Source organism: Hylobates moloch, unplaced genomic scaffold, assembly GCF_009828535.3.
Source record: "Hylobates moloch isolate HMO894 unplaced genomic scaffold, HMol_V3 SCAFFOLD_7, whole genome shotgun sequence".
NCBI classification, from domain to species: domain Eukaryota; kingdom Metazoa; phylum Chordata; class Mammalia; order Primates; family Hylobatidae; genus Hylobates; species Hylobates moloch.
In genome coordinates, this window is record NW_026652282.1 from 134593197 (window position 1) to 134620509 (window position 27313).

A 27313-nucleotide genomic window follows, 5' to 3' on the forward strand; every position below is an offset into this window, starting at 1 on the left:
ATTATACAGTAGGTGAGGAACATTTTCATTGAAAAAAATGAAAAAAATTTAATTCTTACTTTCCTATTTTGATTTGATTTGAGCTTTCACAGTTCTGGAGGCTAAAACTCTAACGTCAGGATGCCAGCAGATCTGGTTCTTGGTGAGGTTCTGTCAGAAGCCCTTTCCAGAAAATGACACTTAAAAAATCTTGGAGCCTGGGCAACATAATGAGACCTCATCTCTATAAAAAAAAAATTAAAAAATTAGCCAGGTGGCCGGGCGAGGTGGCTCACGCCTGTAATCCCAGAACTTTGGGAGGCTGAGGCAGGTGGATCACATCAGGTCGGGAGTTTGAGACCAGCCTGATCAATATGGCGAAATCCCGTCTCTACTAAAAATACAAAATTAGCCGGGTATGGTGGCAGGTACCTGTAGTCCCAGCTACACAGGAGGCTGAGGCAGGAGAATTGCTTGAACCCAAGAGGTGGAGGTTGCAATGAGCCAAGATCGCACCACTGCACTCCAGCCTGGGTGACAGAGCGAGACTCATCTAAAAAAAAAATTAGCCAGATGTGGTGGCACATGCCTGTAGTCCCAGCTACTTAGGAGGTGAAGGTGGAGGCAGGAGGATCGCTTGAGGCCAGGAGGGCAAGACTGCACTGAGCCATGACTAAACCACTGCACTCCAGTCTAGGCAACAGAGCAAGACTCTATCTCAAAAAAAAAATAAAAAATTGGACACAGCTAAAAAATCTCGGACACACGGACACACATAATATAAAACACAACTCCGGGCTGGGCACGGTGGCTCACGCCTGTAATCCCAGCACTTTGGGAGGCCAAGGTGGGCAGATCACAAGGTCAGGAGATCAAGACCATCCTGGCTAATATGGTGAAACCCCATCTCCACTAAAAAAAAAAAAAATACAAAAATTAGCTGGGCATGGCAGTGTGTGCCTGTAATCCCAGCTACCCGGGAGGCTGAGGCATGAGAATCGCTTGAACCCAGGAGGTGGAGGTTGCAGTGAGCCAAGATCGCACCACTGCACTCCAGCCTGAGGGATAGAGCGAGACTCTGTTTCCAAAACAAACAAACAAACAAACAAACAAACAAACAAACAAACGGACAAAGAAACAAAAAATAGCTCTGTCTTATATTATGGTCAAGGCTGCTGTCAAATATGGGCTGGGCTAAAGAAAAACATCATAGGAACAAAAAAATACACCTAATTCTGTCATACTCATCCTCATATCGCAGCACACAGTTAAATGTTCAGTCTATATCTGTTAGGTAAATGAAGGACTAAATGAGAATGCAGGGTTACTAGGAATGGTTGAAGCAATACCCATAAACTCAATAACCATACGTAGGGATCTACTAATTATTTAATCCACTCTAGTAGGTTCTGTAGCAACCCATATCCAAGGTCTAAACATTGAAACTACAACCCATTGTTGAGAGAAATTAAAGAAGGCTCCCAACATGGAGAGACACATCATGTTCGTAGATTGAAAGGCTTAATATTGTTAAAGATATCAATCCTCCCTCAAATGATTTATAGATTCAATGCAATCCAATCAAAACCCCAGTAGGCTTTCCCCCCCCATAGAAATTGGCAAGGCATTCTAAAACTCATGTGAAAGTGTGACAAACTTTGAAAAGACAAAACAATTTTGAAAATGAAGAACAGCATTGGAGAACTCACATTACCTGATTTCAAGACGTGTAACAAAGCTACAGTAGTCAAGAGAGTGTGGCATTGGCATCGAGATAGACATTGTCTCAGTTTGCTTGGGGTGCTATAACAAAATACCACAGACTGGGTGCCTTAAGCAACAGACATTTATTTCTCACAGTTCTGGAGGCTAAAAGTCTAAGGTCAAGGTGCCAGTAGATTTGATTCTTGGTAATAGTTCTCTTTGGCTTGGACACAGCTGCCTTCTTGCTGTATCCTCACACAGGGTGGAGAAAGGAAGCTCTAGTGTCTCTTCCTCTTGTTGTTGGGAACCAATCCCATCATGAGGGTCCCACCCTCATGACCTCATCTAAACCTAATCAGCTCCCAAAGGCCCCAACTCCTAATGCCATGTGATATGGTTTGGCTGTGTTCCCACCCAAATCTCATCTTGAATTGTGGCTCCCACAATATCCATGTGTCGTATGAGGGACCCAGTGGGAGGTAACTGAATCATGGGGACGGGTCTTTCCTGTGCTGTTCTTGTGATGGTATGTCTCACAAGATCTGATGGTTTTATAATGGGCAGTTCCCCTGCACAAGTTCTCTCTTCCCTGCCACCATGTAAGATGTGACTTTGCTACTCCTTGCCTCCCACCATGATTGTGAGGCCTCCCTCACCACGTGGCCCTGTGAGTCAATTAAACTTCTTTTTCTTTATAAGTTACCCAGTCTTGATATGTCTTTATTAGCAGCGTGAAAATGGATTAATACACCATCCCACTGGGGATCAGGGCTTCCACATATGAATTTTCAGGGGGCACAAACATTCAGTCCGTAGTGCTGACTGATGAGGTACCATGAAGAGTCCAGAAGTAGACTCACACACATGTGGCCAACTGATTTTCCACAAAGGGGCTAAGGTAACTCAACCAGAGAAGAGATAATCTTTTCAACAAATTGTGCTAGAAAAACTGGATATCCATATATAAAAAAGGAATTGTGAATTTGCCTCACACCACACACAAAATGGATCATAGACCTAAATATAAGAGCTAAGATTATACAACTTCTATAAGGAAACAGGTCTATGTTTTTATAAGAAGACACTGGATAAAGACTTAGTGACTTGAGTTTTGCAAAGATTTCTTAACTATGACACAAAAAGCACAAGCTATAAAATTTAAAAGTCCATACCTTAGACTCCATCGACATAATGCAACTTCTGCTCTTTAAAATGCACTGTTATGCAAATGGAAGGGCAAGCCAGAGTTTGGAAGAAAAATATTGCAAAATACATATCTGACAAAGGACTTGTGTCTAGAGCTCTTACAAACTAATAAGAAGACAAACAACCTCATTTAAAAATGGGCAAAATACTTGAACAGATACTTCCTCAAAGAAGACATATGAATGGCCAATGGACACATGAAAAGATGCTCAACATCATTAGTTATCAGGGAAATGCAAATCAAAACCACAATGAAATACCACCCCACACCCACTGGGATGACTATAATGAAAAGACAGACAATAACAAGTGTTAGTGTATTAGTCTGTTCTTGCATTACTATGAAGAAATACCTGAGATTCGGTAATTTATAAGGAAAAGAGGTTTAATTGGCTCATGGTTTTTCAGGCTGTACAGGAAGCATGGCAGCATCTGCTTCTGGGGAAGCCTCAGGGGCTTTTACTCACGGTGGAACGCAACGCAGGAGCAGGCACATCACGCTGCCAGAGCAGGAGCAAGAGAGAGAAGGGGGAAGTGCCACACGCCTTTAAAGGACCATCTCTTGGGAGAACTCAATCACTATCATGAGGACAACACCAAGAGGATGGTACTAAACCATTCGTGAGAACCCTGCCCCCATGATTCAGTAACCTCCCACCAGGCCCCACCTCCAACATTGGAGATTACAATTCAGCGTGAGATTTGGGCGGGGTCACAGATCCAAACTATATCAGTTGGTGAGGATATGGAGAAATTGAAACGCTTGTACACTGCTGGTGGGAACATAAGATGGTGCAGCTGCTACGGAAAAACTTGGCAGTTCCTCACACAGTTAAACAGAGTTACCACATGACCCAACAATTCCACTCCTAGCCGTATATCCAAGAGAAATGAAAACATATGTCCACGCAGAAACTGGTACACAAATGTTCACAGCAGCTTTATTTGTCATGGCCAAAACCTGGTAACAACCCAAATGTCCATCAACAGGTATTCAACAGGTATTGTGGTCCACCCATACAATGGGATCCTACCAACAATAAAAAAATGAAGTATTGATATGCACAAAAACACCTGATGAAAAAATAATTGTGCTGAGTGAAAGAGGCCAGACATACACTGTATGAGTCCATTTCTATGGAATTCTAGAAAATAGAAATTAATCTATAGTGACAGCAAGCCAAGCAGTGGCGGTGGGGATGGGGGACAGTGAGGAGCAGGAAAGAGGGGTTGCTGGAGGCGCAAGGCCACTTTTGGGAGTGGCGGATCAATTCACTGTCTCGATTATGGGGGAGGTTTCATGGGTGTCCACACATGCCAAAAACCCTCCAACTGTACACTTTAAAGACGTGCAGTTTCTTGTATGCCCATTATACCTTCATAATGCTGTCGAAGAAAGATTAAACAATCATTGACCTTCAGGTCTGCAGCAGGCCTCCATTTCCCACATGAATATTCCCCGGCGGTGGAGAAGGCTCTAGTTTGGCCTTCCTGAACACAAAAGGAAGGCACTGCGCTCCTCTCAAAAGTCCAAGGCCTTCAATTAAAGGTATATAAGAATCTGCAGAGCAGCTGTCCAGAACTCCTGGAGGACCCCTGTTTTGTGAAGACAGTGATAGATGCACTGGGGCTGGCATCAGATGGAACCAGCTGCGAGTCCCATGGCAAGTGGGAGCCCCTGAGACACGTGGCTGGAGCCCTTGTGTCAAAGACGTCCCCTCTCATGTTGCCTCAGCCTCATCATGCCCCCAGCCCAACACCTCGTGGGCATCACAACCATCGAGATGCCGACAGTTATAAAATTTGTGGTGGTCAGTGTGTAAATTCAAACCCTGTGGTAGTCACAATTTACATTAACTTCCCTTTGTCATTCTTAGAATAATTCTTTCATGTTTTGGAAAATTGCTCCTCATCAGGATCCTGTTACAGCCCAGACTTTTGTATATGGCATCCCAGACTCTCCACACTCTGGTTCTAATTGACCCTTTAGCCCATACATGTCCTACCGAAACCTCTCTGCCCTTCTAAGCTTGCCTGAACACACCTCATACTTTCCCTTCTTCCCTGCCTGTCCCAACCCAAGCACTTCCCAGCCAAGGACTCCCTTCCTTTCCCTCTACCTCCACTTCCTGTCTCCAGAGCTGCCCTTGCAACTACCCTGGCAAGTGTGGGAGCTGCCATGTTGCCTGAAGTCTGGGAACAGAAGTGACTGGAAAGAACACACAGCTGTGTTCTCAGGAGACTGATGTGGCACTTTGCTGGGGAACACAGGGGACCAGGTCCAGCCTCCCTTCCCTCTGGTCTCAGAGTCATGGCGTCTGAGTGGCCTCCGGTGGCTGCCTGTGGTCCCAGTCAGAGGAGCCTGCACCCCTGGGCTGACCCGAGGCAGGTCACCCACAAGGCCTTTCTGTCTTACCTTCACAGGGACCCCCCAAGGAACACCCAAAGCCCAGCTCCGGCCATTCCCCACAATCTCAGGCTTACAGCCTTTCCTGTAACCTTGAACCCAACGTCTATCCATGTAGTTTAAACCCTCAGAATGGCCTCTCTACAGTAGAGGGCTCATTTCCAGGCCAGTACTCATAGATCTTCCTTATCTGCAACCAAAGTAAATGGGAACAATTCCATTTCACAACGAATCCAGCCAGGACAAGTTACCAGTTACATGGAGACACTGCCAGAGCATTTATGTGGCTCTTGAAGCATTCAGTTTCAAAGGGCAAAAGCCCAAAGGCAAATGGGTCCCAGGTTGGCATCCAGGAAAGTTCTTGGGTGGCAGGGTAGAGGAAGCCTTGGAAAACAGGCAAGACTTTCCCCACAGTTTTAAGCTTTTACATTCTAGCTGTCCATCACAAAGCAAGCGTGGGCTATACCCTCCTAGTTCCCCACACAGCAAGAGGGAGGGAGCCCAATTTCAAGGCACCATTGAAGGAAAAACACAAATGTCCTTTTCGAACATTCTGACTTTGATTCCATGTGAAACCCGTTCAGCTCACGTGGCACACCTAACTGCCACACCCAAAAGAAAATGATAGCAATGACCGCCTTGCAGTGAGAATGCCATTAAGGGGAGCTAAATTAGACTAAGCAATAATAAAAGGCTGCACTATTTTAAATGCCATTTATCTAAGTAAGCACTGGGGACCCTGGAACTTTTCCCAGCACTCCAAAGTCACAGTGCAAGTGCCCAGCATCTCTCCTGGCAACTTCACTTTCTGCTGAAAACTCCTGTACCTTGTCCTGCCTGTATCTAGTCAGTCTTGGGCGTAGGTCCTGAGGTGAAAAAAAAGGAGCTTCCGTTAAAAACAGAGTTCACTTATGCATCAGAACCAACGGCATGACAAGATACGAAGGAGTCGACTCTTCTTTAGTGAAAGCTACTGTCTGGCTTGTAGGAACGAAATCATTTACCTCCTAGAACAACGGAAACGGATATCAGAGTGCGTGGATCTGCTTCTTTCCTGGTTCAGTTGAATGAAGCAAGACTAGAGCCCAATTGCATGGCCACCTGCCACAGGCACCTACTCTGCACGAGCATTGCATTCCCGGACCCATGCCAGCCCTTGCAAAGACTGTCTGCACAGCAGAAAAACCCAGACTTCCCAATGGCCTCATCAGGGACTTCAAATACACCATTCCTAATACTTCTTTTTCTGGAAAACCCAAAGTCATAGATGCTTCGGATTGCCTCAAGGCAAGGCTGGAGCCGACGATGGTCCCAAGCCTGAGTCTGAGGTGCTAGGACTGCAAGACCCATTTCACTCATGCTTACTGATTACCAGCACCGGGCTTGGCATCAAGGACATGGGGACAGGCATGACACACACTTGTGGGCTTATGAGACTGGCTTGCAGACAAGAACGCAATCACAGGATGGGGGATAGGGACCCACTGAAGGAGGCTACGGTATAAGTGCAACTTACAAGAACTCTAGAAGTTTTCATAAAACTATATATATCGTGTGTGTGTGTGTGTGTGTGTGTGTGTGTGTGTGTGTGTGTATAACATTTCTGGAGTTGTCCTAGTGACTGGCACTCCAAGCAGCATTCTCCGAGGGAAGCCTGTATGTTCGGGTCTTCCCACACTCTCCTGATGGGAGCCAGCTGTCTTTGAACCCCCCCCCCCCACGCCTACCACCCACCTGCCCTCAGGCCTTGTGGATGACAAACCCCCTCTCCCCTGGGAGGGGACAGGGCTGGAAGGAGGTGGCCACTGACCAGGACACTGGGCTGAGAGCACCAAGGGGCAGAGCTCCTGAGACCAGCTCTGGGGACAGCACTGGGGGACTAGGATAGGGCCCGCCAGCAGCTGCCTCTGCCAGCCCCGAGACTTTTCCTTGAGAATTCCCCTTGGCTTTCAGTAAAGTGCCATTTGAAGGGTCTGCCCTGTTTCTGCAGGACTAAGGGGAAGAGGGGTGGACTGTTATCATTGTAGGGAGAAGAGGGGCCAGGCTTGCCACCACACTCATCTGGGGGCAGGCCTGGGGTGGCCCCCTTTCTCCTGCCTGAGGTCTTCTCAGAGGGCTGGGGGGACTCTTATTTAGGGAGTGAATCCCTGATACTCTGATATGGCAAAATCTCTATTTTCAATGTACATTACCCCTGAATACAAAAACAAGCAAAGCAACGGAACGTCCAATATTCTACAAAATGTCACGCAAAAGACATTCGATGAAAGATTCGTTCCTGGGCTTGCTCTGTTGCCTAAGTGCAAATTCCTAACCCGTCTGGCTTTCCTCCTAATCGTCACCAGCCGCAAGAGAGCTGCCTGATGGGGAGGAGCAGGTAAGTGCGAAGCTTTAGGCACTGGTGGTGGGGCGGGGCAGGGGGACAGGGGACAGAGAGGCCAGGGTGGCCTTTGCTGGTGGGGTCTGGGGAGCAGAAGGCAGTGGGCGGGCAGGGGGGAAAGCAAAGCCAGCAGGGTGGCTAGCTACAAATGTCCAATTGTGAGTGACCTGAAGGGTCTTATCCTCTCTGCAGGGCCTGGGCTAGCCATTCCCAGAACCACTGGTGCTCAGGGATGATGGGGCCTGGGCGCTGCTCCTCCTCGCAGAAGCAGCTGGGGGCACCCAGACAAGGCGGGAGTTTTCCGGCACAGCCCCCCATCCTATGCCAACATTCAGGGAGCCTCTTGCCTCTGTGCTAACTTCAGCGCCCCCCCCCCCCCCACCTGCAATATAAGCGCTTAAAGGATTAAAGTGCTTTCAGTATCTTCTACTTGGGAACACTAACAACTCTTAGGGCGAGGGAACGACCCCCAGGGAGGAAATGCACCACTCTTCTGTAACTCAAAGCCAGTGTGCCCCCTGCTGGCTGGCCTCACTGGCCTCACTGGCCTCCTCCCTACCCGCAGCAGGCGATTCTGATGCAAATCCGAGGGATGGTTCACGCATCCCCTCCACACACGCCTGTGCACACACGATAGTACCTGTGGCTCGGGGACGAGTGGCCCAGGTGCCGTCTCTATGCCTCAGTTGCAAGGCCCAGGACTCAGGAGGGAGTAGAGGACCTCCATTCCCAGCCCGCACTGCCGTTGATGGAGGAGCCGGGGCAGGCGGCAGTCCTCGGTTCTGAGTCCTTCCTGCGTTTCTCAGCCTCAGGGTGAGGCTCTGCCTGGGGTCTTCTGATGGCCAAAGAGGTCAGGGCTGTGGCCGCAATCGAGGCCCTGGGAGGGCAGTCTTCCCACCTGAAGAGGGCTGAGCCTCGACGTCCTCTGGAAGGCCCCCCACGCAGACCCGCCGCGCCCTGGGTGCGCTGGTGGGGAGTCAGCGGCGGCTGGGCCTGGAAGGCCTGGCGGCCGCGCTCGGCCGCGGAGGGCTGGTGGCCGCCACCGTGCTCCCAGGGCCGGTGCTCCCAGGGCCCGCTCGCCGCCGCGCCGTCTCCGCCTTCGCAGGGCGCCTGGCGCCGTGCACTGCCTGGTGCTTGAATAGGTTGGCGCGCCGGCCGAAGGCCTTGCCGCAGTCGCTGCACTCGTAGGGCTTCTCACCGCTGTGCACGCGCCGGTGCTGGCTGAGGCCCGAACGGCCACGGAATGCCTTGCCGCACTCGCGGCACGCGAAGGGCCGCTCGCCGCTGTGGCTGCGCTGGTGGTGGATGAGCTGCGAGACGCCCTTGAAGGCCTTGGCGCACTGGCCGCAGGCGTAGGGCTTCTCGCCGCGGTGCGTGCGCTGGTGCTCGATGAGGTTGGAGCTGCGGCTGAAGGCCTTGCCGCACTCTGGGCACGCGTAGGGCCGCTCGCCGCTGTGCACGCGCGCGTGCTCCAGGAGCGCGAAGCTGCGGCGGAACAGTTTGCCGCAGTCGCCGCAGGCGAAGGGCCGTTCGCCGCTGTGGATGACCTGGTGCTTGATGAGGTTGGAGCTGCGCGTGAAGGTCTTGCTGCACTCGGGGCAGGCGTAGGGCTTCTCGCCGCTGTGGATGCGCTGGTGCTCCAGGAGCGCGAAGCTGCGGCGAAACAGTTTGCCGCACTCGGGGCACGCGTAAGGCTTCTCGCCGCTGTGGATGATGCGGTGCTTGATGAGGTTGGAGCTGCGGCTGAAGGCCTTGCCGCACTGCTGGCACAGGTACCGCTTCTCCGCGCCTTTGGGGCCCTGCGGCCCCGCGGCCGAGCTCTGCCCCAAGCCCTGGGCACCTCTCTGGAGCACAGACGACCTCGCCGCCTGCCCCTCCTTGCCACCTTGTGGATCGGCCCCGGGGAGTTGTCGTCCAGAATGCTTCTGCGTTGAAGTCGACGTCTTGCTCTGTGTTCTGTCACCTGGAAAGACAGAGCACCAGGCAGTGTCACTCTCATGCCAAGTCAGAGAGATGAACGAGCAGGAGGTGAGAACATAGGGGGATGGAGCAAGGTGACCACAGAACAGAAAGCCATCACACAGGCAGACAGGAGAGATGAAGGCGGCGGGGAATGGGCTGGAGATAGCGGGGCTTCGGTGACACCTGGAGATTGACATCTGCTTCCAAAGAGGATTTCCCACCCGAAGCGGCAGGGTACCCTCCCCCGCCTCCTTTGCCACTGCTATTTCTTTCCCCCCCGATGGGGAGCTGGTTGAGCACCTCTCACTCACCTATGTGCAATCCTGCGGTGGCCCAGGTTCTGGGGATGTCTGCTACCCAAGGTCCTTCCCCTCGTTCCAATTGGGAGATCAGGTGAGGCTTGGAGAAGGAAAATCCTGGGCGTGGAATATGAAGCAGGTCAGGACCACTATGGCTAAGGGCAGGGTCGCTCCTGAACTCAGGCAATTCTCAATATCTTCAGGTAACAGAGAATAAAGAACTCTCTAAAAAGCACTACTGGGAAGGCTCAGAGAAAGGGCCGAGTCCCTCTACGAGGGCAAGGGCTCCTGCACGTCCAGGGCCAGGTGGGCACGGAGATCTTCAGTAGCTGGCGGTTTGGGCCATGAGGACAACTGTGTTTGTCACCTGGCCTGCAGGGAGGCTGAAAAGCGCATGAGAACTCAGGGATGTGTGTGGGCACCCTGAGGGACAGAAGAAGGGCTTGCAAGCCCCAGGGAGTATTGGGAGGCTGACAGCCATGTGCCCCGAAAGCTGAATTGCCCTGTTTCATCATCCAACTCCACTGAGGATCCCAGACCCCTCCCTGGAACCCCAGGTCTGCCTGGTGAGTGTCAGAAGGAATCCAGGGGATGAAGCTGCTTTCCCTCTATGGGGCTAGATTACAGAGGCAAAATCTGTGGAGTCAGACCCCCACAACCCCAAAGGCAGCAGGGTGCAATGTTGAAGACCCTCTGGATTTCCCCTCCAGCAGCAAGGGGAAGTGGAGTGTTTCCATTTCCACTGGGAAGTGGAGTGTCTGAGCTTAGCTGCAGCAGCCAACCTTGCTGGGCACACCGGGGGAAAGGCCAGAGGCCCGGCCCCACTCTGTTTCACGCATGCATCTCTCATCAGCTGTGTGAGGCGGGGGCAAGTCACTGGCACCCTCGGAGGTTCTGCACCCCACCTGAAAACCTTCCTGAGTGCTCCGGCCCCCATCCGTCTAGCCTGTGAATCCTGCTTTTGCCCTTTAATTGGCAAAATTGCTGCCCCTTCCGGCAGTGGGTGTGCACTGGCATGGAAGGGGGACAGCAGCGTGCTCCAAGCTGCCCCAGCTCCTCCTGGGACTTCTCAAGGCTTGAAATCCAAGTCTACACTTCGTGGGACCTCCCTGGTCAATGGAAGGAAAAGATGTTGCTAAATTTTATAAAGTGGAACGGATGCAAAATGCAGCCGTCATAGAAACGAATTAAATCTAAAAGAGTGCACATAAATATTCCAGGAGAATTTGCGTCTCTCTTTTGAGTAGAAAGACCTTTAGTCGATCCACGATTTTATACACAAGATAAGTCTGGTTCTGAAACTTACAGGCCAACGCATTTACCTAAAACATTTACAGGTCCAGGCCACTTAGCTAAAAACCATCCTAATGAGATGGCGGCTGGCCTGCAATGGATTCCCGGTATTACTGGTCTGATGGAGAAATGCATTTATTCTTGGGCTCATAGCAACCAACAAACAGGAATCTCGGAAATAAACTGAGCCCAGAGACAGAGTAGGTGGGACTGGGTGTGTGTATGTCGTGGAGGGATCACTTACCCAGTGACACCAAATGGCTATAGTTCTCCAGCATCACCCGCTTGTAGAGGACCTTTTGTCTGAGGTCCAGAAGCTTCCATTCTGTCTTTGTGAAGTACACGGACACATCCTCAAAAGATACTGGCACCTAAAATAAGGCATTCTTGTGGCCACAGGGGAATTCAACCCCCTGGGCCCCTGGAGGAGCTTACAGAAACAAAACGTGGGGTGGGGGGAGCCCTGGAAGGCTCAGCAGGTGGAAAGACTCAGGTTGCACGAGTTGTAAGACAGAAAAACAGGCAGCACAGCTGACAGAGGCAGGAAGCCCAGATTGTGCACCTCAGGAAAGGAAAACGATGCTAAGGGCAGCCTGAGCTCAGCCCAGCTGGAGAGGCCTGGGCATGAGGAGGCAGCAGATGGGGGCTGCCAGGGGGAGAGGCCAGGCAGAGGGGCCACCACTCACCTTGGGTCTCGTGGTCAGGAGAATGGCCGCCATCACCAGGGTGCAGAGGAGCTAAGGGAAATGCAAAGAGCCCCCTGTGAGCCCAGGCCAGCCTGGAGCAGCCAATCTGCGACCTGCTTGAAGACCCTGCTTAGTTTTTCTTGTGAAATAAGCACAGCGGCCGCCTGTGGTGTTCTCACTCCTGCAGCTTCACCAAGGGCCCCTCACCATCAGACCTTCTGTATGGCTTCCTGGGGTGGCCATAACAAGTACTACAAATCGGGGCCTTCAAGCAACACACAATTTTCTCTCCCGGTTCTGGAGGCCAGAAGTCCCAGATCCAGGTGCTGGCAGGCCCCCGCTCCACTGAAGCCCCTTTCTCGCCTCTTTTGGCTTCTGGTGGTTTCCAGCAATCCTTCTCGGCCTCTGTCTTCGTGTGGCCGTCCTCTCTCTGTGTGTGTCTGTGTCCCAATTTCCCTGGTCTGTTGTGAATGCCAGTCACTGGATTAGGGCCCACCCTGCTCCTACAGTATGACCTCATCTTACCTTGATTACAGCTGCAAAGACTCCTTTTCCAAATGAGGTCACGGTCACAGATACCAGGAGTTGAGACTTCAATATGTCTTTTTGGGGGGCACCATTCAAACCCAGGACAATTTCTGCAACTGAGCTGCCATGCTCACTTCCCATACTGGCGCTCGCCTGACCAGGCTTTCGAGGGAGCCCGTTCCTTCTTTCCTTTCTTTTCTTCTTTTGCTGCTTTTCTTAGCTCTCTCCCCACGTGGCCAGCGTCCCCTGACCCCAATTTTCCAGCCATTCCTGGAAGCTCCACTGCCAATCCCCTTCCCTCAGGTCGGGATTCTTAAGGAAACTCCAAATGCACATGTACGACCTCCCTTTGCAAGATGAAGAGAAGAGAGGTGAGGGCAGTGCAGAATCAAGGGGGACCTACAGTAGTGGGGGTGCTCTCTGAAGGGGTGATATTCAGGCAGAGAGCTGGAGGCTGCAAGTGGCAAAGAGAGTAGCCAGCCAATGGCACAGCACATACCCTGGCCCTCAGATGGTCCTGCATTTGGCATTCGTGGTGCTGAAAATTAGGGAACAGGCGCAGAGGATGACACCATGTGTGACCCTGGAGGGACAGTAGGAAGTTGAGTTTCAGGCTAAGAGTAGGGAACATGAAATTGACAAAGTGGACAAAATTCACCTCGGCCTCAGGACTTCTCCACATCAGTTCCCAATGCCAGATGACAGTCAGTGCTGTGGGTTGGATATCTGAGTCTCCAAACGTCACGTTGCAATTTGATCCCCAATGTTGGAGGTGGGGCCTCATGGGAGTTGTTTGGGTCATGGGGGTGAGTCCCTCATGAACAGATTAATGCCCTCCCTCAGGGGTGAGTGAGTCCTTGCCCTGTGAGAGCTGGTTGTTAAAAAGAGCCTGGTTCCTCCCCTCATCTTGTGTCCCCTCTGGCCACGTGGTCTCTGCACATGTCGTGCACCACCAGCTCCCCTTCGACTCCCACCCTGAATGGAAGCAGCTTGAGGCTCTCGCTAGATGCAGACGCCCAGTCTTGAACTTTCCAGCCAGCAAAATCCTGAGCTAAAGAAACCTTTTCTCTTTATAAATTACCCAGCCTCTGGTATTCCTGTACAGCAACGCAGGAGGACTAGGACTGGGGGTAAAAGATTGTTCCTTTCTCAGCACATGCCCCCACCAGCTACTTCCTGGTTTCTCTGCCTGGGATTTCCATTTTGTTGGTCTCCAAGCTTTTATTGATGTTCCAGTGGGTGACTACAGTTTGTTTGTGCCAACAATGCCACAGGAGAGAGGGAGAGGGGACAGGGTCCCAGGAGCATAGAGGACAGCCATAGTATTTGCTTGGCGTTTAAATTGCTCCAAAGTCCCTTATCATCCATGAAGACCTGCCAGCCAATATTGGTCCAAGATACATAAACTGATGTTCTGAATCTCTGAGGGTGGAATGGATGCTAAACCATTAGGTTAAAGACTTGAGAGAGAAAGGGGTATCACATATCAAAATGCCATCCTGTGATTATTTGAGGGCTGCAAGCGAGTAATCTAACCTAGCAGTGGGACATAGGGTGGGACAGTCCTGCTGCCAGGATGCAGTAGGAAGGTATCCTACCAAAGCCATATGACTGGATTTGAACGCAGCCTTGGCACTCAATGTCCAGTGCCCAGAGGCCCTTGGGAATAGATGACACCACAAGGAAGCAACCTGCCCGACCCAGAAAGTGGGCTGTTCCATAGAGCAACGGGGCCAGTATCCTCTGCAAATCAGTGTCATGGGGGGAGAAAGGAGACTGGGGAGAGAGGCTGTTCTAGATGAAAAGAGATTTAAGGGGCCCAACACCCAACTGCAAGAGGGGTCGTCAATGAGATGCTGGCATAAATGAGAGAGTCGTCAAAGGCATTAGGGATCATTGGGAGGGGGTGACTATGGGGTGGCCCTCGGAAGAAAGTAGGGGATCATTACTGCTCATGTGTTGGATGGATAGTGGCACTGGGTCATGGAAGAAAATGTCCCTTTTAAAGAAATGCATATTGAAGCATCTGGGGGAGGGAATGGCATGCAACTTTGTTTAAAACCTTTCACAAAGAGAAAAAGAGAAAAGCTGACACAAAAAAAGGCAAGATGGTGATTAAAAAGAAAAAAAAAACTGTGGAAAACAGACTGGTGGCTTGTCAATGAGTTAAACATAGTTATCATATGACCCGGCAATTCCACTTCTGGGTATATACCCCCAAAGAATTGAAAACAGGTGGTTCACACAAACCCTTGTCCACCCGTGTTCACAGCAGCATTAATCACTACAGCCGAAAGGTGGAAGCAGCCCAAATGTCCATCGACGGATGGATGGACCAACACCATGAGTCTATATATACAATGGAAAAGTATTTGGCCATAGAAAGAAAGGAAATTCTGACACATGCTACCATGTGGATGAACCCTGAGGACACTGCTCAGTGAAAGAAGCCAGATGCAGACTTGAAAGGTCACATATTGTATGATTCCATTTTGTGATGTAACATCACATTTCCCAAGAGCCGTCTTGACCTAGTTTTGAAATAGTGGCTAAAACCTCTCATCGCTATGCCCTTGGAGGGCAGTTTGCTAAGTCCCCACTCCCACCACTTTTCTTACAATTTCCCTCTCTCTGGGGCCACCAAACACACACTCCAACGGCCCCTGCCTCATTGGGCCTCCACACTCAGGCACCAGACAAGTAGGGACAGCCCCTATGCCCTGGAGCCTGAAAACTTAATCAATCCAAAGGAAGCCGGAGAAACCTAGCCACCCGCCTCTGCTGGCCCCTTCCGGCCCCAGCTGCTGTTTCCCTGTCCCCGGGTCTAACTCGTGTGTGGCCCTGCCTGGCAGCCTTCTCTCATTCAGAGCTATACAGAACAAAAAGCTGTGCCTTTCATCTATCCCAGGGTCCTGTCATCCAAAGAACCTTTAACTCTCATAAGACATGTCTGTCCAGAACAGGTAAATCCATCATGTCAGAAGGCAGATTGGTGGGTGCCAGGGGCTGGGAGGATGGGGAGTGACTGCTAATGGGTCTAGAGGTTTCCTTATGGGGCAATGAGAATGTTCTGGAGCCAGATAGAGGTGGTGACTGCACAACATGGTGAATGTACTAAATGGCCTCTGAATTGTTCTCTTTAAAATGGTTAATTTGGCCGGGCGTGGTGGCTCACACCTGTAATCCCAGCACTTTGGGAGGCCGAGGTGGGTGGATCACTTGAGCTCAGGAGTTGGAGACCAGCTTGGCCAACATGGTGAGATCCCATCTCTACAAAAAATACATAAAATTAGCTGGGCGTGGTGGCGCGTGTCTGTAGTCCCAGATGCTTGGGAGGCTGAGGTGGGGTGATGGCTTGAACTGGGAAGGTGGAGGTTGCAGCGAGCCATGATTGCACCACTGCACTCCAGCCTGGGCAACAGAGCTAGACTCTGTCTTAAAAAATTAATTTTTATGTGGTGTGAATCTCACCTCAATCAAAAAGGAGGGAAAAGAAATGTTCCTATAGGTAAAATCATTCCAATGCCCACAGGCCACACCTCATTTCATTATAACACACCGTCAGTCACTGGGAGCCCTGCAAAACTAAAGGTGTGTGGGGAGGTGTTACTGATAATTTGCCAGTGCTTTCAGACTAGTATAAAATTATTGTCTTGAAAAGCAGCATAAGCTCATTTTTTTCCCTACCATAACGGTACCGAAAGTTCACTACCCATTTTGGACAAGTTGAAAGGGGGAGGAGTTATCTCTAGTCCCTCCACCCCAAGATTACTGAGGCAGGTCTGAGCCCCAAGGGAGCAGAGCACTGTTGAGTGGTGACCCTCTGAGTGAACACCCCATTGGCAGGAGTCCGCCCAGAGACGGAGACCCGCACTCAAGTGCAGCATCGGAAGACCCAGCGGAGGTGCTGGCCGCACCAAGCCGTCACCCAGAGCAGTGCCTGTCCTTGAGAGCTAGTTCCCGAAAATCATCTACAATTTCAACTCCTGGAAAGAAAGACACGACAAACCCTGTGCCCATAGAACTCAAATAACACCCAGGTGGGCACTACTCCGTGCATCTGAGGACAGAAGCACCTGGAAGGCGCCTGGCGGAACTAGAGAGCAGCTTCTTCCAGCTGGACTGGTAAGACCCTGTGACCTTTGGGGACCAGCAGAGCAGAGGCCAAGCAGAGGGATAATCCTGGGCTCTGAAGCCAGGCTTCCCCGAGGCAGGGCATCGGGCACGCAGGTGAGAAGCCACCAGACCTCGGCGCCTCAGGTAAGGAGCCAGAAAGGCCCATCAACCGGGGTGACCGGTGCCACCGCCAGCCCCTCCAGGGCTGCTCCACCTCTGCGAGGGGCCTCGGACCCGGGACCCCTGCTTGTGGACCTTAGCCTGTGGGTGGAACTGAGTATGCAGGGTGCTCCACGCGGGGAGCGCAGGGAAGGGGATGATGCAGGGCCACTGCTGGCGAGGAAGCCTGGCCAACCAAGGGGAAAGCCAGCTCTAGCAGGATGCCTTAAGACAACCACTAGATGGGGAGATATTCCCAGAAAAACAAAAAAGAACCTACACAAACAAACAACATTCAGAAAAGCATCCAGCAGTCCCACTCGGTGGGAGCAGGAATTTGGGCTTTTTCATCCACAACAAGGGACAGGCATCGCCACTTTGGTTGGGTTTCTTGCGTCCTGGGGGATCTTGCTTCTCTCAGCCCCACCAGCTTTCCTTGGCCTGAGGCCCTAGTCACCTGCTGCCCACCTGGCAGAACGGCTGGAGAAGGAAACTGGAGAAACCCAGAGCCAAGGCCCGGCCTGGGTGCTGCATGGGTCGACCGGGGCCCTCCATGCAGCCTAGCCTGAAAAAGTCCTCTGAGGAGCTTCCTTGCAGCTGGGCAGGCCTTGCCCTCTGGGGGCAGAGGCTAACCTAGCCAAAAGGGGGCCACCCAGGCTGCTCGCTGAGGGATCCTTCTAAGAGGTGGGTCGGGTCCTGTCCTTCTCTGCTCACAGTTATCCCTGGGATGCCCGTGTCACTCAGAGTAAACTCACACAACCCTTCCTGACCTTGCCCAACCCTCCTCCCACCTCTGCACCTCCCTCTGCTCCTGCCACACTCTTGCTCCCTTGAGCCAGGCCACTCCTGCCTCAGGGCCTTTGTAGAGGGGATTCCTTGTGCCTAGACTGCTCTTCCAAAACCATAACCACATGCCTCGCTCTTTTACCACCTTCAAGTTTTGGTAGAAATGTTGCCTTTGAAATGAGACTTATTCTAACCACACCACCTAAACTGGCAACCAGACCTCCCTTCCCCGGCTCTTATTGCCTTTTAACAGACTCTGTAATTACTAATGGAAAACATTTTCTGCTTATTGTCTGCGCTCAGCCACTAGAACGAGAACCACAGGTCAGGGCTTACTACCGCCGTGTCCCTGGCAGATCTCAAATGCTTGCTCAGGAGGTATCTGTGGGATTGAATCAGTCACAACTAGCCCTATAGGGAAGCGCTGGGCGCCGCTTTCTGCCCAGCTCGGCTGGCTCCTTCTCTCACCCTTGCCCACCACTTCCATCGGCTGTTCGCTTCCTCCTCGGCTTGGCTAAGCTTATGCTTTTCCGTGGCATGCCAGTCACCTGGTCAACATCCCGCGCCACCGCGAGGCACCAGCCCCCACCTGATACCCTCTGGAGCACAATTTTGGGCATCCTGCCCCCATCTGGAGACCCTCAGGGCCGGTGCCTGGGCAGCAGTGCCACAACCTCACAATGCCAGTCTGCCCAGCACTCTCACACCCAGACGTGCAAAATCCAAACTCACCAGGCAGATCAGCGACAGGATGCTCTTTAGCCAGCCTCGGGACCGGTGGCTGGAAACCAATCAGGAGAGAAATTGACAAACACGGGCCGCGGCTCCCAGCGCCCAGCCCTGGATGTCTCTTCTCCCCTGGCGCCCCTGGTACGGGGCGGCCCCGAGGGCTGGTCCGGCCACTCAGTGCTAGCCCGCCTGCCAGGGCGTTCCTGCCTGTCGCCGCCGCCGCAGCTCCCTCGTCCGCCTCCCTACCTGCACCCTGCCGAGACGGGCCCCTTACCCGCTTACCCGCACCCCTGCGGCCCAGCTCGGCCCTCCTACCTGGGCTCGGCGGGCGGCCGAGGGAGTCGGCCTCCCTTCCTGCCCCCAGCAGGCCCGAGGCCAAGGCCGCCGCCTCCTCCGAGAAGCCCTCCGAGGCCGCGTCCCCAGGAAACGCGGGCGGGGGGTGGGGGCTCCCGGGCTTGTCTCGACTTTGCCTCTGGGTACCGCTCGCGAAGAGCGTCCTTAAGGGGAGTCTCAGTCTGGTGCGCCGACGAGCGGGCCGGGAGCGGGCGGGGCCGGGGCGGCGGCAGCGTGGGAACGGGGCGCGTTGTGGGGGGGGGGGGCATGGAGCATGCGCGGCGCAGAGGGATGGCGGCCCGCCCCGCGCCCTCCCCACAGGGGCGTCTGGCCGGGCTCCCCACGCGCCCCGAGGCACTTCCGCTTTCTGTCTGGGCTGCTCTGAAGGCTGGTGTCGAAGCGGTCAGCGCACCGCGGTTCCTGAAGGGGACAGGGGAGGGACCCTCATTGGCAGAACACCTCCCATGGGCTAGGCCCCTGGGCATTATTACGTCCATTCATTCAGTTATTCATCTTGCTGGGGTCCCCGGGACCTCTGCAGGGCAGCTAGCACCAAGTATCCCTGCCATGGCCACTCAGTAAAGGAGTGACCCAGGATGGCAAGGATCAGAAAGCGGGGAAGAGGTGAAAGGTGACTCAGGGAGGATGGTGTGGAGACACGAGGAGGGGAAAAAGGAGATCAGGGAAGTGCAAGAAGCCAAGACCTTCTGGGTGCATCTGGCTTTCCCTCAGGTTACCGGAGGGGATCGCACCTGGAGTTTGTCATTTTCCAACGGGTGATGCTCCACGTGGTAGAACAGGGATTGAAATCCAAGGTTGGCTGGGATATCGCTCTGATGACAATTGTGAGATCTTTGACAAATAGTGAAGCGTATGAAAAAGACCGTAAAAGAAAAGCAACAGGGAAAAATCAGCCACATCACATATCCCAGCCCCGGCCACTGGGAACTGAGCACGAGGCCGGAGCCCCCTTGGCCTCTGAACCAGAGCTCAGGGGTTTCTTTTCTTCAGAGACCCTGGGCCCTGGCCAGGAGCACTTGGCCCGCAGCAAGGAGCCCTCGGCAAGCCTGTGCTCCCAGAACGAAAGCCGTCCACCCGGGGCTTAGGGGAAGGGCGGGGACGCCGCTCAGGGAACCTCCGGTTGCAGGGAGCAGGGCCCCCGGGGGCCTAGTGCAGGGACAGCTTCGGAGCCCCTTTCCCGGAGCAGAGGCAAGGAGGCTCCCGGTGGCCCTCGGCTGTGTGTCCTGGTGCCCAAGCTTGTCCCTTCACCGGGGCTCTGGCTGGGCAGGCTGGGGCCTGGGCTGTCGAGATGTTGTTGGGTGACTGGTTGGTGCCCCCTGAAAGATATGTCCATATCTTAACACCCAGGCCCTGTGAACAAGGCCTTATATGCCAAAAAAGGGTGTCTGCAGATGTCATTAAATTGAAGATGTGGAGATGAGAGCAACCTAGATGATCCAGGGGGCCGAGAATCCAAGGACAGTTTCCTTAGAAGAGACAGGAGAGAGAGACACAGAGAAGGCCATGTGGAGGCGAAGGTGGGGAGTGCCCAGGGCCCTCAGGAGCTGGAAGAGGTGGGTGGATCCTCCCCCAGAGCCACTGGAGGAAGCGCCCGATTCTGGACTCCGGCCTCCAGAACTGGGAGAGTCAATTCCTGTTGGCTGAAGCCACGCGGTTTGTGGTCATTTGCTGCGGCAGCCCAGGCCACTCCGACACGAGGGAATGGACTGAGCCCAGAGTCCTCCTGGGCCGTGGAGGCGGGGGGCGGGGGGACCTTTGCACCCGCATCGTCCAGTAACCTGGTGGGGACTGGGGCGACCTTGGGAAGGCAGCTCCTATTGGGCTTGGCTCATTTCCAGAGAGTGTGAGCGGCCAACCTTCATGGAGGCTGGGGAGTGTGTGCCTCGGGCAGGGGAAGGGGGCCCCTGGGAGTGCGCCCCACTTCCACTGCAAGAGAGAGGGCCATGTGCACTGGGCTGCGGGTCCCACACAAGCCTAGAAATGGGGGAGCAGGGGCCACCGTGTGCACCATTGCCTGCACTGTGTGTGTGGACGCATTGGTGGTGGAGGCGGCAGCGCGGTCAGCTGAAGAGCGCGACGCCTAGAGCAAGTGAAGACGACCTTGACAAGCCCACGATCCCGTCGGGAGATCATTCTCCCTTCCAGCATGTTTTCAGTTTTTTACTGTAAAGAATTGCAAACACACGCCCAACCTAGAGAGGATGACAGGGCACACCGGCCCTGCCGGCGGTCCTCACACGGCCCTCTCTCCTCTCCACTCCCCTTAATGTGGCCCTGAGGCCTGGGGGCTCCTGAGAGAGGTATCTCCATCTCTGCTTTAGGCAGGGACAGGGCCTCCCAGGCAGCAAACCCGGATTCAGAACCTGGGGAGAAAGAGTTGGGGTCTGGAAGTGGGGAGGTCCCCTCTCCTCCCTGGGTTCCCACCACATCTAGCCCTCTCACAGTCTGGCTGGCCTGGCTGCTCCCCAGCTCTGGTCTCCCATTCTCCCCTTGTCCTAGGCTGGCCCAGGACGGGCAGGTGAGGTAGCCGGGGGACAGGGGAGTGAACGCTTTCCCACAGCTGTGGTGCTGCCCACTGTGCCGTGGGCACCCGCCAGGCCACAGGCAGCCCCCTCCTGGGGGCAGGTTGGCAGCCGGTCTCCTAAGCCACAGCAGGTGCCCAGGGGCCCAGCAGGGAGGTCCAGGGTGAAGCCAAGCTGTCTGTGGGAAGTGAGTGAGCCAGTGGGGGAAGGCCAGGCCAAAGGGGGCTGTAAGCCACCTTCACAGCAGGGGTCAGGGCAGCACCTCTGCCAGGGGTCAGCTGGGCTGTGGCTGACGGCTCTGCTGGAGTGCCCTTGGAGGGAGGTGGTCTTGGGCTGCATGTAGAGCCTTGGGAATATGCTGCCAGCCTCAGATATCCATTGAGGGTGATAGCGACTGTGAGCTCCTGTGGGGACAGGATGTGTGTCTGGACTGGATGAGCTGTTTTTGTGCAACTCCTGCTTCCGCCCCCCTGCCAGAAAAGTGCTGTAGATGGGGTGCAGCCAGTGAGTGGAGGAGGGGATGGCCAGGCTGCAGTCCCAGGAGACAGTGGCTCTGGGGAAAGCAGGGGATGGAATGCACGTGGCAATGCCTCAGGTCACGCAGGTCGCTCCTTGACCCTGCAGAAGGGTTGGAGTACTGCGTGGTTCATGGCATGGAGAATGCCTTGTGTCATGTGGGCCAGTTTGTCCAACCCTGGGACCCCTGAGGCTTGATGGGACCCTCAGGGTGAGGCCGGTAGGGGCAATAGTGTCAGGCCTGGGTGCCGGGAGGGAGCAATGCCCAGGCCTCAGGGCAGGCCGTCTTGGCCTTCAGAAGCCTGAGGGCCTGCAGCTCAGCTGGGCACCTGCCCCGGCAGGTGGCCGTCTACTGCCTGAGTGGCAGCTTCTCTCATGGCTGCAGCTGTGGCTCCAGTTCCTGAATGTCCCAGAGGGGAGCCACCACTGACCCTCTGCTGATCCTCTTCAGTGTGGCCACTACCGTTCTCACTGTCCCTCCTAGGACGGCCTCCCTTTCCCTTCACTGACACTCCCAGTCTGATCACAACTGTTTCTCAACTATCCCTCCCAGTGTGGCCACAGCTAGCCCTGTTGTGCCCCCTCTAGTTGCTTCACTGTCCTGAGCAGTCACCCAGGCCCCAGCCTCTTTCCAACCTCAAGTCTTGGCTCTGGCTTCAGGCTGCTGCCTGTGTGCTAGAGAATGTCTGTCCGTGTCCGCTGGGATCACGTGCTTCCTTGTTCCTGCTCAAGGAAAGAGAGGCCCCTCCTCTGTGGATAAAATCTGAAAACTTCCCTTTGGTCTGACTGGGCCATTTGGGCCATGGACTGCTCGGATCACTAACGGTTGCCCCAGGAACACATGTGCAGCTGCATTTGAACCAATCAGGAGCCACCCATTGATTTGGGGATGGGAGTCACCATGCCCTGAGCTACGTGGGGGAGGGACGGAGGCTGGAACCAAAAGGGGCTTCTAGCCGGGCATGGTGGCTCATGCCTGTAATCTCACCACTTTGGGAGGCTGAGGCAGGAGGACTGCTTGAGACCAGGAGTTTGAGACCAGCCTGGACAACATGGTGAGACCCCATCTCTACCAAACATAAAAAAGTTTTAGCTGGGCACAGTGGCATGCACCTGTAGTCCAAGCTACTTGGGAAGCTGAAGTGGGAGGATCACTGGAACCCAGGAGTTTGAGGCTGCAGTGAGCTATTATGGCCCCACTGCACTCCAGCCTGGGCAGCAGAGCGAGACCCCAACTCTAAAACAAGCAGGAGTCCACTGAGGAAAAAAGAGGGGGAATGGCTGCTGGGAGGGCAGTCAGTAGTGTCTAGTCTCCAGACATTCCTTCAGATGATAGGGACCAAAGCCAGGAGGGTCACCAAGGGTAAGGAGCTGAAGAGTCACCCAGCCTTGCCAAGACTTCCTGGCAGAGGAGAAGGCTTAGCCATCTACTGGCCCGGAGGCTGAGCTGGAGCGTGGCTGTGTCTGGCCTCCCCAGCGTCAGTGCCTGGCATGGCCCCACCTGGATGCACCTGCTTTTTTGGTATTTGCACTTGGATGCGCCAATGCACACATCCAAAACTAAGCTTGTGATCTCGTGCCAGGGCTAGCGCTCTTACCAAGTCCCCAGCTGCAGTGAATGGAACACGCCCATGTCAAAGGCCAGAAAGGGGGGATACGTCCCTTGCCCACCCTCCACCTCCCGTCATTCATGGTGTCTGGTTAGTTCTCTGCACGTTTTAGGTCTGTTAAACGGACTCTCTCTATCTGCTCCATGACACTGTCCTTGATGTCATCTAGGCTAGTCATCTCTCACAGGACAACTCCAGCCACCCTTAGCTAGTCTTACTGCATCCACTCTGCTCCCCAAATAATTTCTCCACAAAGAAACCAGAGATAACTCTTTAGAATGCAATGAGTTTGTGTCACTCACACAAATACATGTCTGTGTGTGCATGTGCAGCACTGGCTTCACATCTGTCAGTGAGTTCTCAGCTTTTTCAGGATGAAGATGAAACCCCTCTGAGGTCCATGAGGCCTGCACTGTCTGTGGCCTCTGCAGCCTTGGTGCGTGGCATCCCAACCCTGCAGTCACGCCGACCTTTCAGCCCAATACTCTCCATGTCCCTTCCAGCTCCAGGACCTTTGCACGTGCAATTCTCTCACCTGATGGGGAGCTTCCCTCCCAAAGGGGGAGTGGAAAATGTCTGGGCTTTCCCAGCTTCCCTTGTAGCTATGGCATGGGCACCTAACCCAGGCTCTACCAATCAGATACACCCACTACCCACTGAGTGTGAGGCCCGAGGTACGCCTGTGGGATACCCTGTAGCTGGTTTTCCCGGGGCCTCCGTCAGCCAGTCTGTTCCTGTCGTGTGCAACTAAGAACCCTGAGGGACTAGCTCTCCGCCGATGCCGTCGAATCTCCCGCTGCTTTAAATGCTCCCCTCCCCGGGCTCAGGATGCCACTGACCCTTGGTTTGCTTCTCCGAACGTGAGCAGCTCCCTGCAGAGTCCTTTTTTGACTCTTCTTACTTCATCTTTCCTCTAAGATTGGTGTCTGTTCATGGTTATGAATATTTAGAGGCTTCATATTACTTGTGGGATTGATGACCCACCCGTCAGTGCCTCCCTGGGTGACTTTTGGTGCCATTTACTAAGACAATGCTGCTCAGAAGAGTAGGCTTGGAGGAAATCTCACCGTGCCACTGTAGACTGCTGGGCATTAAGGGGATATTAGAGTCTTAGTTATCTATTGTTACATAACAAATTACTCCCAATGGCTTAGCTGAGGGGTTCTGGCTCAGGGTCACTCACGAGGCAACAGTGAAACTGTCATCCAGGGCAGCAGCCTCTGAGACTTAATTTGGGGCTGAGGGATCCACTTCCAGGCTTACTCACGTGGCCACGTGGCTGTTGGCAAGTAGCTCAGTTCCTCAGCACGTGGGCTTCTCCATAGGGCTGCTCATAGCAGGGCTTCCTGCGAAACAGTGATCTATTTTGGGGGGTGAGGGAGAGAGAGAGAGAGTGAGAGAGGCAGGGGGATCTATGTGTGTGTGGGGAGACAGAGTGAAAGGTGGGGAAAGGGAGAGGGAGGGAGGAAAGGGCAGGAGAGGAAAGGAGAAAGGGGAAACAAGTGCGAGAAGGTAAGAGAGAGCACCCAAGACACACGCTGCCTTCTCTGAGAAGCCATGCTTGCCAGTTACAGCCCACAGATTCTGCTGAACTCTATTTGTTACTAAGTCTAGACTCCACTCAAAGGGAGAGGGATCCAGCTACACCTCTTGAAAGGGGAGTATTACAGAATTTGTGGACGTATTCTTCAAATCCTCTTTTTAGTCACCTATGATAACGGCATCAGGTCCCATGAATGAGAGGATGGGTTGGAGAGGCGACAACACTTGAAGCAAAGTGGGGGTTAGAGTCTTAGTTATCTATCATTACATAACAAATTACTCCTGGTGGCTTAGCTGAGAGGTTCTGGCTTAGGGTCACTCACGAGGTGACAGTGAAACTGTCATCCGGGGCATCTTGTTAAAACTTGCCGTAGTGTTGGCCCCAGGGATCTTGTGAAAACTGAAGTCAGGTTCTGCCTTCAGCAATGGTGGAGTCAGTCCTATCAGACCAACCCTCCCACAGATGACATCTATGAAACCAGGATGAAATCCTAACAACAAAACCTTCTGATGGCATGAGGGACTAAGCAGTAGAGGCAGAAACCACAGGGGGTTAACACCTCGAAGAAGAGACCGGCACTAGGTGAGTTTTTTGCATGTGAGCATGGGCCACAGAGGATGCCGTGCTGGGTGACCAAAACTCAGAGGCTCAGAGAGTAGACTTTGGGATGGCCACGGGAGAGGGAAAGCAGGAGGGCTATCACCTGGGAGCAGAGAAGCACCATGTGGAGGAGCCCCGTGTTTGGCCTGTACACTCTGCCCAAATCTCTGGCTGACCCCAGAGCTAGTAATACACGAGGCAGAGTCCAAGAAAAGAACTGAGCAGAGGTTTCGGCTGATGCCCAATACCATGGAAACGGAGTCTGCAGATTGCAGTTGGTACCCAATATAGAGGAGACTTAGTGTGAGTTTAGCTAGGTTAGTTGTCTACTAAGACAACAAACCACCACCACCACCACCACCACCACCACCACCACCACCACAACAACAACAACAACAATAACAATAACAAACAATGACCCATCTTTGGAGAAAAATAACAGAAACCAAGAAGCCAAAGCTACTAGAACTCATTATGGACAGTGTCTAAAAGAAACGAGAATTGTCCTGATCCTCAAGGAAAAAAGCATTCAAGAGAATCCAACCCCTGAGATGACCCTAGTAATTCACAATATTACAAAATATATATATTCTTAAGGAGATAAAGCACATTTCTGCCTGTAATCCCAGCACTTTGGGAGGCTGAGGTGGGTGGATTGCTTGAGCCTAGGAGTTTGAGGCCAGCCTGGGCAACGTGGTGAAACTCTGTCTCTACAAAACATATAAAAAATTTAGCTGGGCATTGTGACATGCACCTGTTGTCCCAGCTACCTGGGAGGCTGATGTGGGAGGATTGCTTGAGCCCGGGAGGCAGAGGTTGCAATGAGCCATAATCACACCATTGGACTCCAGCCTGGGCAGCAGAGTGACACTGTGTAAAAAAAAAATAAATAAAAAAGAAGCATGCTCCTAACACTTTATTTATTTATTTATTTTGAGGCAGAGTTTTGCTCTGTTACTCAGGCTGGAGTGCAGTGGTGTGATCATGGCTCACTGCAACCTCCACCTCTCAGGCTCAAGCAATCCTCCCATCTCAGCCTCCCAGGTAGCTGGGATTACAGGCATGTGCCACCACATCCAGCTAATTTTTGTATTTTTTTGTAGAGATGGGGTTTCTCCATGTTGCCCAGGCTGATCTCAAACTCCTGACCTCAAGCGATCTGCCCACTTCAGCCTCCCAAAGTGCTGGGATTACAGGTGTGAGCCACCATGCCCAGCCACCTAACATGTTTTTTTAAACCCATCTCACTGCTCACTGATTATGAATTTTTTAAAACAGGAAATTTCAGAAGAGAAATAGAAACTATAGATGTTCCTTGACTTGCTGTGGTTAAGTCCTGACAAACGAGTAGTAAGTCAAAAATATGATAATTTGAAAATGCATTTAATATCCCGATAAACCCAGATGCTCCTTGACTTAGGTTGGGGTGATGTCCCAGTAAAACCAGTGTAAAGTTGAAAAATCATAAGTCAAACCATCATAAATCAAGGACTGTGTAAGTTGTAAGTGTAAGTAAAGCACCAAGTGTAAGTTCTGAACTGAAAAACAACATCGGAAGTAAAATCTTCACTGGATGATTTTAATAACATTGTAGATGACAGGTGAGTTGCAAACTTACAGATAAATAGAAATAATCCTTTCTGAAAAACCAAGAGGGAAAAATGAAAAGGGCACCTCAGTGAGCTGTGGGACAATATATAGAGGTCTAATGAATGTGTATATGGACTCCTAGGAGAGAAGGGAGAGAATGGGGAAGAAAAACTACTCGAAGAAATAATGACTGAAATTTCCAAAATTTGGAGATAGACATAATTTACAGATTCAAGGAGCTCAGTGAATTCCGAGGAAGATAAATACAAAGAAAAAACACGTGAGGCACATTGCAGTCAAAGTACCGAAAACAAAGAGTAATGAGTGAATTGTGAAAACAGTAA

The 27313-nt window shown here is 52.7% G+C and overlaps 1 protein-coding gene across 2 annotated transcripts; it reads right to left on the reverse strand.

The window, feature by feature from the left end:
* Window positions 1–1794: 1794 nt before the first annotated feature.
* Window positions 1795–18781, reverse strand: ZFP92 (ZFP92 zinc finger protein). Of its 2 annotated transcripts, XM_032756482.2 has the most exons (6): window positions 18550–18781; window positions 18238–18286; window positions 11917–11967; window positions 11475–11601; window positions 9950–10054; window positions 1795–9639 (listed from the first exon to the last, which is right to left on the reverse strand). In XM_032756482.2, exons 3-6 carry the CDS (start codon window positions 11947–11949, stop codon window positions 8654–8656), a joined length of 1251 nt encoding a protein of 416 aa, XP_032612373.1. In that variant the 5' UTR covers window positions 11950–11967; window positions 18238–18286; window positions 18550–18781; the 3' UTR covers window positions 1795–8653. The 2 variants fall into 2 exon arrangements, with proteins under 2 accessions (XP_032612373.1, XP_032612374.1); XM_032756483.2 differs by lacking the exon at window positions 18238–18286.
* Window positions 18782–27313: the final 8532 nt, after the last annotated feature.